General features: G+C 35.2%; 2 protein-coding genes across 2 annotated transcripts; both read left to right on the top strand.

The window, feature by feature from the left end:
* The first annotated feature begins 4,352 nt into the window (after window positions 1–4,352).
* Window positions 4,353–7,025, top strand: LOC21385286 (omega-3 fatty acid desaturase, endoplasmic reticulum). Its single transcript, XM_024166419.1, has 8 exons — window positions 4,353–4,754; window positions 4,835–4,924; window positions 5,052–5,118; window positions 5,234–5,326; window positions 5,442–5,627; window positions 5,742–5,822; window positions 6,302–6,439; window positions 6,530–7,025. The coding sequence occupies exons 1-8, from the start codon at window positions 4,465–4,467 to the stop codon at window positions 6,722–6,724; spliced, it is 1,140 nt and encodes a 379-aa protein (XP_024022187.1). The 5' UTR covers window positions 4,353–4,464; the 3' UTR covers window positions 6,725–7,025.
* A 3,248-nt stretch (window positions 7,026–10,273) lies between these two features.
* Window positions 10,274–11,726, top strand: LOC21385284. Its single transcript, XM_010099324.2, has 2 exons — window positions 10,274–11,274; window positions 11,386–11,726. The coding sequence occupies exons 1-2, from the start codon at window positions 10,284–10,286 to the stop codon at window positions 11,724–11,726; spliced, it is 1,332 nt and encodes a 443-aa protein (XP_010097626.1). The 5' UTR covers window positions 10,274–10,283.
* Window positions 11,727–11,945: the final 219 nt, after the last annotated feature.

The following is an 11,945-nucleotide window of genomic DNA, read 5'->3' as shown; positions in this document are numbered from 1 at the left end:
ACACGTTTCACAATATATGTACGCATATTTGATTAGCAAAAGAAATATACGTATGCATATATATATATATATGTATATTCCTGTATGGCACTATGAACCTTTCATTTTCCTAAAATTAATGAACGTTAAACGAGTCTCACGTTATCAATGAAATTTTAATTTTTCGTCCATTGCAGTCTTACTCTGTAGGTGGCTAATGTTTGGCTCTGATATCCGGTACGCAGTGGGTCCATGAATTTATTACAATAGGAAACACACAGAAAAATATGAATATAAAAAATAATAATTAAACATTATTCGGTCATTATGTCTAGTAAAATACAATTATTCTATAAATGAGAAATTTTATTACTAGAAAGAATGAATTACAAACTAAACATAAAGTTGCACATGACCTTAAATACAAAGAAATTTGACTCGAACGATTGGGTTCACCAGTAAAAAACAATAATAGTATAAGAGCGAATGTGAATGCCAATGCTCAAAAGGAAAAAGCCCTATCAGCACATAAAAATCGAACATAACCAAAATTTATTAAAAATGACTAAACAATCGATGGATTAAGCCAGTCGACTAAGACCAAATCTCAATTCACGGGGACATAAGCAATACGGCCTAGAGAAACCTCTAGTCAGACATCAACATCCACGCCATCAAGAAACACATCGAATAGATGGGAGACACAAACCAAGTCAGAAGGTGGAGAAACTACCTCCATTATTTCAAACAAAACGCATAGCCCACACCATTAAGCGGGTGGGAGACACAAAATCATGCGGAGGACAAACCTTATGTAATTACAACAAACAACAAAAAAATCACCGACACCAAGCCGTCTGCTAAAGTACAGAAGCAAGATCTAAGCAAAGCCACCATAAAAGGAAAGCACAACTGGAGGAGATGAAGGAAACACACCATGAGATCACGACCACCTGTTGCCGAACACGCTGGAAACAACGATCCAAGCGACAAACAACCCGCCTCCAAAACGAGTTAGATCCATCCCAATAGAAGCGTTGCACCACACACATCCACTTTCACGTGAAAACCAACATCGAGACGAGTTCAGGGACCAACTTTTGGGACCAAAAGCCCGGCACGCCTGGCTGCAGCACCAGAACTTCAGCCAGAACCAGCACTCCAAGAAGAACCTGTTTCTCTCTCTCTTAACTTTTTCTCTCTCTCTAATATTAATTTGTTTTTCCTATCAACATATTTAACGAAGCCTAAACATAATAATTTTTTTTTATTTTGTATAATTTTTAAAATTGTATTTGCATATGCACATGATCAAATTAGTCTATATTTATTACTATATTATTCGGTGCTACAGTGAATTATTCACTTTGAAGAATAAGGAGCATTGAGAAATGGGGGAAAAAGGGGCAAGAAATCTATAAATAAACTTAATACTTAGAGTTATTTGGGACAAAAAGAAATAAGAGGCCCCCACATGCACCACCAAACCTCAAGAGGGGGCGAGCGGAATGATACTTTTAGAGCCCATTTGGTTCATGGATTAGAACCATGAGATTATAATCATTTTTTATTTACGTGTGTTTTTTGTGAGAGAAAATACTACAGCGAACCATGAATCATGATTCGAATCAGAGAACGAATTCTCCAACCAAACGGGCTCTTAAAAAATGACTAAACAATCGATGGATTAAGCCAGTCGACTAAGACCAAATCTCAATTCACGGGGACATAAGCAATACGGCCTAGAGAAACCTCTAGTCAGACATCAACATCCACGCCATCAAGAAACACATCGAATAGATGGGAGACACAAACCAAGTCAGAAGGTGGAGAAACTACCTCCATTATTTCAAACAAAACGCATAGCCCACACCATTAAGCGGGTGGGAGACACAAAATCATGCGGAGGACAAACCTTATGTAATTACAACAAACAACAAAAAAATCACCAACACCAAGCCGTCTGCTAAAGTACAGAAGCAAGATATAAGCAAAGCCACCATAAAAGGAAAGCACAACTGGAGGAGATGAAGGAAATACACCATGAGATCACGACCACCTGCTGCCGAACACGCTGGAAACAACGATCCAAGCGACAAGCAACCCGCCTCCAAAACAAGTTAGATCCATCCCAATAGAAGCGTTGCACCACACACATCCACTTTCACGTGAAAACCAACATCGAGACGAGTTCAGGGACCAACTTTTGGGGCCAAAAGCCCGGCACGCCTGGCAGCAGCACCAGAACTTCAGCCAGAACCAGCACTCCAAGAAGAACCTGTTTTTCTCTCTCTTAACTTTTTCTCTCTCTCTAATATTAATTTGTTTTTCCTATCAACATATTTAACGAAGCCTAAACATAATAATTTTTTTTTATTTTGTATAATTTTTAAAATTGTATTTGCATATGCACATGATCAAATTAGTCTATATTTATTACTATATTATTCGGTGCTACAGTGAATTATTCACTTTGAAGAATAAGGAGCATTGAGAAATGGGGGAAAAAGGGGCAAGAAATCTATAAATAAACTTAATACTTAGAGTTATTTGGGACAAAAAGAAATAAGAGGCCCCCCCACATGCACCACCAAACCTCAAGAGGGGGCGAGCGGGAATGACACTTTTAGAGTCCATTTAGTTCATGGATTAGAATCATGAGATTATAATCATTTTCGATTTATGTGTGTTTTTTGTGAGAGAAAATACTGCAGCGAACCATGAATCATGATTCGAATCAGAGAACGAATTCTCCAACCAAACGGGCTCAAGAATTGAAATTCCAATATACCATTTTTATGAAAAGATTGAATCTAATTTACATATAAAAATAGTACAAGTGAGTAACTATATTTCGTAAGCGATACTGGGACTAATTTACACCCAATAAGATCTATGTCCAACGCTACAAGGAAAGAGAAATCTTATAAAAAAAATAAAAAAAAATAAAAAAAAAACGCACCTCTAACAAAAGAGCATAATGATTTATTCTATTTTTTTTATAAAATAATATTAGAGACACTAATTATAATATCATTTTTTATACCAACTTTAAGTTATCATTGTTATTCATCAAATTAATAATAATATTACATTTACTAGTAAAATGTGACAATTCAAAACTTTTATAAAAATTAAAAATAAAATTGGTACCCCAAGCACCACTCTTTCTTAATTCCTTATAATTAGAAGACTTCCAAATCATGTTCTCTTTTTATATAACTTTAAGAGAATGAGACAAAATTAAAAAAGACATGCCACCACTCTTTCGTAATTCCTTATACATTAGAAGACTTCCAAAGCATCCTCTCTTTTAATGTAACTTCAAGAAAATGAGACAAAATTAAAAAAGACGTGCTCCCTAATTTTCTAATTCCCTACTTGTAAAAATTGTTGTTACTTTGTAACGGTTTGATTTATGATTAGAAATAGTTTTATGTCGCACGTTATAAACTCTTAATATAGACAAAACAACAAATTAGATAGTTAAAATATTAATCTAATGATTAAAACAATAATTCTTACCGGTAGAAAAAATCAACAAATTAGATAGTTAAAATATTAATCTAATGATTAAAACAATAATTCCTACGGGTAGAAAAAACGGACAGTCTCTATAAGCAAGAGTTGGTTTGATACTTGAGACATAATAGTATACGATGATCATTTTAGGTGTGTGACAAATTCTTTTGAATGAGTACAACCCTTAAAATAAATAAAAAAATAAATAAAAAGTGAACAACAACAATAAAAATAACAAAAACAACGTAACTTGTTCATTTACACTTAAATTTTAAAAAAATTTAAACTCAAGTTACAATTTTATTTAAGTTTATGTTCTTTTATAAATTAACTCAAATTAAATTTAACGAATAGCATTTTTTTTATTCTTAAAAACGTTATAACTTTTTCGTTTTAATTTCGATTGAGATGTTTTTTTTCTATGAGTTCACAACGAAGAGAAGAATAAAACTCTACTCATATTCCTTATTAAAATTTTTCATCACTATTAAGTTTTTATTAAAATACTATCAAAATACAAATTCAAGTATTGACCCGCCTAATACAAACTCAAATAAATTCTCAATTCAAACCATAACTTAAAATGTGCACATCTAAATACAATTTTAAATTAGAGTCTCAACTCAAATCATACTCAAATACACACTAATTCAAATTAAAATTTAAACTCAAATCAATTTAACTCAAAAAATACAAATAAACAAACCCGTACGCGCTTGTGTTTTGTGCACCTACATACGTACGTGCAACAAACACAAAATTGCCTTTCCGTTTTCACCTCACTCTCTCCCTCCCTCCCTCCTTATATATATACACATAAATAAATCTAAAGCTGCATTGTAACACTGCATTACAACCCCATAAGATTCACTCTCTTCTCAGGAAATTAAACAGCATTTTCTCCGCTGACAGTTTCTTTCGATTCGTTTCAAATTACCAAAAAGAGATTAAATATATTAATTAATGGCCAGAGAAACAGAGCCCAAAACCGTCGTCGTGAATGGTAATAGAGACGGCGATTTCGATCCGAGCGCTCCTCCGCCGTTTCGGATAGCTGAGATCCGAGCCGCCATTCCCGAGCATTGCTGGGTCAAGAATCCATGGCGGTCTCTCAGCTACGTTTTCCGGGATTTGTTCGTCATTTCCGCCTTGGCATCCACCGCAATCTACTTCCGTAGCTGGTTACTTTGGCCTTTCTACTGGGCCGCCCAGGGAACCATGTTCTGGGCTCTCTTCGTACTCGGGCACGATTGGTAAAAGTTTCTCGAGTTTTTCTTTTGGTTTTTTGATGGTAAAATGTTGTTGGATTAATTTTTTTTTTTTATTGATTCAGTGGTCATGGAAGCTTTTCGAGCAGTCCGAAGCTGAACAGCTTGATGGGGCATATCTTGCACTCTGCAATTCTCGTACCTTATAATGGATGGTTTGCAATCCTCATTTCTCAAAAACTTTTCTTTGTACATTTTATATTAAATCCCAAATACATAAAAACTGTTTTTTTTTTTTTTCTCTTAAAAATTAATCACACAATGATTTATGTTATTCTGCAGGAGGATTAGCCATAGGACTCACCATCAGAACCATGGACATGTTGAGAATGACGAATCATGGGTTCCGGTATTTTTTCTTTTTTTTTTGTAAATCTTATTTTTTACAATATATAATCTGATAGATTCCGGTGTTCTGTTCTAAATCTCAATTAATATATTTCTTTAATGTCTCTGTCATCTAGTTGACTGCAAAGATGTACAAAAGTTTGGACAATAAAACAAAAACGTTGAGATTCACAGTGCCATTCCCCATCTTTGCGTACCCTTTTTATCTGGTGAGGAAGTTACAATTTTTTTTTTTTTTTTAATTTATTGATTCTACCTTTGATTTCTGATGGTTAAACAAGGCCTTTAAAAATAAAATTAAAAAAAAAAAAACTGTGTTTTCAGTGGAATAGAAGTCCAGGAAAAGATGGTTCCCATTTCAATCCTTACAGTAAATTGTTCAGCCCAAATGAGAGGATATCAGTTGTAACTTCAACAATTTGCTGGTCAATTATGGCCGCTCTTCTAGTCTATTTGTCCTTGGTTGTGGGTCCCGTTCTCATACTCATGCTCTATGGGGTCCCTTATTGGGTGAGTTTGGCTTTGTGTGTTTATTGGTGAAAATCTTTTCCATCTATGCAATTTTTCTCCTTTAGGTTCTTTTGAAATTTCTTTTAATAGCAATTAAATGCATATTAATGGCAGGTCTTTGTGATGTGGCTGGACATTGTCACTTACTTGCATCACCATGGTCATGAGATAAAACTTCCTTGGTACCGAGGCAAGGTAGTAATTTTTCTGCTGATCTATCAAAAGGTTTTTAATCCTACGTTATGCAGAGAAAGTTAATTTCGTAAATTGAACAATCTTACAGTAATTTTTGTAGTTATTCAATGAAAATTTTAATCCAATTACTAGGGGGGGAAAAAAAATCTTGTTATACCGAAAGGATGAAACAACGTGCTCTACCATAGAACTTTTTTTATTTGATAAGCTATCTATCATTCTTATAATTAAATCTTACCACGTGACTACTAGTACACGATGCTCACGATCAAACCAATTAAAAGACATCATATAATGATGTGGGTCCCCACCTGAAATCTCTGTGAAATATTGATACCATCGCTTGGCAACATCATAATATAATAATGAGGACCCACAAAAATTTATCAGAACTCTTCAAGATCTAGACACTAATAGTTAATATTTGTAATCCATGATTGAGCAAAATTAAACTTGTTTGTAAATATTGCGTTTGGCAGGAATGGAGTTATCTAAGAGGAGGGCTCACAACGGTGGATCGTGATTATGGAATGTTCAACAACATCCACCATGACATTGGCACACACGTTATACACCATCTCTTCCCTCAAATTCCACACTATCACCTTGTGGAAGCAGTACTACACACTCTTTCCCTTTGAACAAGTTCTTTAATTAATTACACAAAATTGCATTGCAATTCTTAGCCGGTGCTATTTGTCTTGCAGACTAAGGCTGCAAAGCCGGTGCTCGGAAAGTATTATCGGGAACCGAAAAAATCCGGGCCGATTCCCTTCCACTTGATCAAGAATTTAGCGACAAGCATCAAACAAGACCACTACGTGAGTGACGATGGGGACATAGTATACTACCAAACGGACCCCCAGCTTTATAAAATATCTAAGAGACGCAAGTGGAATTGATTCTTTTGGGACCCCCCCATTTGTTTAACAGGGGATTCTACATAGTCTAGATTATGGTCTTGGTCTTCATGTGGTTGCTAGCTAGAAGAGAGGCTTTATATTGTTTGTTTAGCCTCTAAAAACTGTAGTTGTATTCCATTCTACGATTACAAATTGAGGTGAAAAGTTGATGGCGGCCTTGGTTTTGAATTTTCATGATGGCTTATACCCCAATTTTTAATCTGGAGAATTATGTTACATATTTTGCTGGTTTAATCTTTCTACTACAAATTAGGGTGGACTTTGCAAAACAAAAATATTGAAAAGGCAAGGCTTGATTTCATACGGTCTATTCTTATTACATCAGATATTATATGCGCATGGAAATGAAATGTCAACTCGCTGAGTAGACCGGTTGTCACAGTTTACAATATACTATTGCTAACAGATTATTGTAACGTTAGTACATAGCATTTCATTATGAGTGTGGTCCTTGTACCGCTGTCCACTAGTTAGAAATTGTGTACAGCTACTTGAGCCCAAAAAATCTGGGCCAACTTCGTTTCAGTACTGGATCTAAAATCTAAAAGAGAAGAGGTACGGCTAAACTCGCTAATAGATATCTGGTTTTCTCATGAACCAGACCCGCATGCACAAAGAAGAACATATATCTCGGATCATATTCTTGTGGAACTTATGTCGTCCCATTCATTGTTGTTCCTCGGCCCTGCTAGCCATTTGCTTGCTCGACCTGTATACATTCATAGAGTCGGAGGTTAGAAAGAATTGGCAGGTTTAAGGTATGAGTCTTACCCTCTTAATTTTCACCTCTTATACTTTATTAATACTTTTTAGTTCAGACAACTATATTAGTCAAAAGAATATTAACTATTAATTAAGAATAAAAGGTAAAAATCTTAGAATCATACATTTTAACTTTAAAAGGTGAATTCACCAATTTTCTCAATTTTTTTTTTTTTATAAAAATATGGTAAAAAGCATGCATACACATTAGACAAGACCACTATCTCAACTCGACAACAATGTAAAGACAGTCACATTGTTTGGTACAATAATTGACTATAATATGGAGGAATGGCAAGAACATTAAATATATGGAATGGAATCATTGGAATTTATTCGTTTATCAACTCGTAGTTGAACTTTCTGGGTTGTGCGTGGAGTCAACTTGATAGTTTCCCAATATTCTAAAATATAACTTCATATTTTGCTCTTTTTTAAAAATATATATATATTTTTTAATTAATACTGTTACACCATTCTGAATCCTCATTTTCGAAAAATCCCCTGGAGCAACTCCAGGCTGTCAAGCTGATTTTTTAAGAGCTTAACATTACACTAAATATATGGTTTTTTTGTTATTGGCCCACTGTTGTTGTTAAAGTCACTACGGACTTCTGCTATTTGTGTTGAATGAATCCCGTGATCTCAGTTTCATAACCATGTCTAACGTAGATACTCCACTCAAAAAGTAATATAGATCTGATGGTCCATTACATTAATTTATTATCTGCTATTCTGTTAGAAACTTTATTATTTAATTAAAATCACATCAAAATAAAAAAAAATGTAAATCTAATAAAATATAACATAAATCTGATGGTTAAATTCTATCTTTAACAACAGAAGAATCCATGAGAATTGAAGTCATGGACCTAAATATAAAGCTGTACTATGAACTCAATAGCTACAGAGTTACATCGCTAATTATTATGCTTCAACATGTACCATGTATTTTCTACAAAAAAAAAATCCATGTAATATGTATGAAATAAAAGTCATGAATGATGATTGTGGAAATTCACACATATCATTATATACATTATTCATGTGCTAGCCATGACTAAACATTGTGGATTTCGAAATCCCAACAAAAAAGTGGACTGGATTCTGAAACATGGAAGCAGAAGCGGTCGGAGAGTAAACATTGCACTGCCTAATTGGTGGTTTTGGTCCTGGCCTTTTGGTCACAGTGAGTGTCTAGTTTGAACAATTTCAACCAGAAAAGGTCAGCAACTTCGGCTGCAAAACCCAAAAAGAATTTCGTCAGGTCACTGATCACACCCAGGACCAGTACTCTCTGATTTTCTGACACACAAACCGCTTTTGTGTCTCCAACCCATCACCACACGCGAATTTTAGGAGACGTTTAATCCATTTAGAATTATGTTTTATTATTTTAATTTTTAAAATTTAAATTTTTTATAAGAAAAAAATATTATAAAGAATTCAAAATTAACGAAGAATTTTTAAAACAAACATCTCATATACTCACCCAAAATTTCGTATCTCATTTTCCTGCCAATCACACTTTTTAAGTAGCCGAATGTAGCAAAAATTATTGCATATGATCAATATTGTCCTATGTAGTTTCATTTTTTTTTATGATACAAAAATTCTTCCTAATTACCACACATGTAGCATTGCATACCAGTGTCAATTCATTAAATAGTTAACACATGTAGGGCCTGTTTAGTTCATTGATTCGAGTTTTTAATTTAAGTTGAGACGTGACTTTATGTGAGAGTTTTTTACCGTAATAAAAAAATTAAATGTGATTATTTCTAAGAGCATTTTACTGTAATAAATTTGAATTCTAAATTTGAATCGGTGAAATGAACGAGACTTTAATTCTTAAGAATAGGATTAAAGTGACTTGATCGTCTCAAAAGAGTGGATCTATTATTTAGGAGAGGACTCAGCTCAACTCAATCTCTTTAGTAATGAATATTTCTTATGGACACCAGAAGTGAGCTTGTCACCGGCCACACAGAGAAGGGATTACAATCACGTATTCAATTGTTGGTATTTCAGTTAAATTACAATATGTTATATTATTTAATTGGTTCAAATATAAAACATGAAAATAGCGTGACATAATAGGTTAGACATCATTTTAAATATCAAAATTAGACAGCTTATCTGAGTCAATAAGATCCGCTCTAGTGCTACTTACCCCGTTGTTGCTCTCTTTTTAAGTAGTTGGCAATATATTTGTGTTTACTATGGGAGACGCTTTTTTTTTTTTTTTTTTAAAAATGTAGACTGTAGAGTAGGAACTTCCTTCTTCCATGGGAGGCATTATTCCTCAAGCGCGCTAAGAGAGCGCATTGCATTTTGCATGCACTGCATGAGCCGTCTCCACCACCACCACACCACCCACGACAACAACAACAACTAAAACTCTAAAAGCCACAAGACAACAAATCCTAGAAACCGACTTCACAACGCGTGTAGCAAACATAATTGTCACCTTCCTGTTTACTAATAATCAACAACATGTTTTTTTCAAACCCAAATCCCGCCATTCTGTCTATCTACAACCTATCTAACTTTTTCCACTCTCTCTCCTATACAGTACAGTACCACCACAACCAAATTTTGAATTTTCCTTTCATCTTGCCTAACCACACCTTTTCCTTTTCCTTTCTTTTCCTCTTTTCTCTCTCATTTTGAACTATTCTTTTCCGCTTTTGCCACCAAAGTTGAAAAAAAAACTCCACTAGGCACTAACCAACCTCTCTCTCTCTCTTACCATTTCTGATCTCACTCTCTCATCATGAAGCTCTTATCTTCTTCTTTTTCCTCATCATCTTCTTCAACCGCCTCTTTAAATGTAAATATGTGCAATTCAAAAAGTGCCACTGCAGGTTGTTTGGCCGGCATTCTACGTAGAATTCTCTGCTCCGGAACTCTCCCAACACACCCTTCTGATCACATCACAGAAGACGCTGATTCTCTCATGTCCTTGAACGTCGGAGAGAAAAATCTGTCACTTGAAACTCCGGGGCTAGTTGCTAGGCTCATGGGATTGGAATCAATGCCGGATGTGGATTTCAGATGTGTCAAGTCGAGGCCTAATTCGGTCGCGAGAAGCCGGTCCATGAATTCGACGGATAGATTGGCGGGATACAATTGCGACGACCCGAAGCAGCAGCAACAGGGACGGCATCGACGGGCAAAATCTACAACGTCGTTTCGAGAGACACCGGAGTTTGTCGAGCTCGGAAACGAGGAGTTCTTCATACTCAGCTTCGAGAATGTGAGCAAAAGCAAGGAATTCAGACCGAAAGAGAGGAAATGCGAGGTGGGTTGTGGAGAATTGAGGCAGAGAAGAATTAAAAAGGCCGAAAACAGAACGGAGAAGACGGCGGCAAAGACAATGATAAAGAAGAAGGATGACCAAGAAGGGAAAGGAAGTGTTTTAAGTGATTTGAACGGAAAGGTAACTCATAGAAGAAGCTGTTCTGACAAGTGTACTAACGAGGATGGAAATAACGTAAAGGTTAAGGATTCAACAACTAGTTTAGTTTCCACCAAACAGAATGTTGTTGCCTCAGAAGCAATGAAGTCTCGGAAGTACAAAAAGAGTGAGAAAATTTTGCCGTCTAATGGTGTGAAGCCAAATTTGAATAAGAAGACAACGAAAAAGAAGACAATTTCTCAAGCAGTTAAGCAAAAAGAATGCGAGTGCACCACGGAAGATTCAAGCCCAGTTTCTGTTCTTGACTGTGGTCAATTCCTCATTGATCCTCAACATTCTATATCAGGTAATTACTACAATTTGTTTTTCTCTATGTTTACATTGTATACAAATTTACCAAATTAAGAGCTTGTTATATGATTTATTTGTTTTCTGATGTTGGTATTTTTGGCAACAGAAGAAGATTGTGGATCAACGACAACAAGCTCAAGAAGGAAACTGTCGTTGGAGATTGAGAATTACGAGCGACAATGTCCACGTAGAGACCATAATTTGATGAGTGAAGGAGAACAAACAGAGGCAAAGCAAGGGAAATATGGGAAGAAACTGAGCGATGGCCAAGAGAGTTCACAAGTTTTGGATGAGATTTATCGGCTTAGTGAGGCTGAGTTGTTTGTGTCATCAAATTGGGTAAAAAGATGGAATTTGAATCATGACGATTTTCAGTGCATTGGTGAAGAGTTGGAGTTGCAAATATTTGGTCAGTTGCTAGAGGAGGTTGTGGATCATCAGTCGTGAAACCAAAAAAAAAAATATATATATATATATATATTTGTAAGATCTCTAACCTTTGTAGATTACATTAGATTAACCCATTATAGTAACTTTTACTTTGCACACAGAAATAAAGTCGTCTATGAGTTTCTTGCTTTATTGTATAATAATGTCAATATTCATTTCCTGATATTGTGATATGGCTCAGAAGTCTACTATATGACTTGGGCTAAACCACTCATT

Source organism: Morus notabilis, unplaced genomic scaffold (genome assembly GCF_000414095.1).
Source record: "Morus notabilis unplaced genomic scaffold, ASM41409v2 Scaffold4972, whole genome shotgun sequence".
In the NCBI taxonomy this organism is placed as follows: domain Eukaryota; kingdom Viridiplantae; phylum Streptophyta; class Magnoliopsida; order Rosales; family Moraceae; genus Morus; species Morus notabilis.
This window is presented reverse-complemented; position numbering and strand designations above follow the sequence as displayed.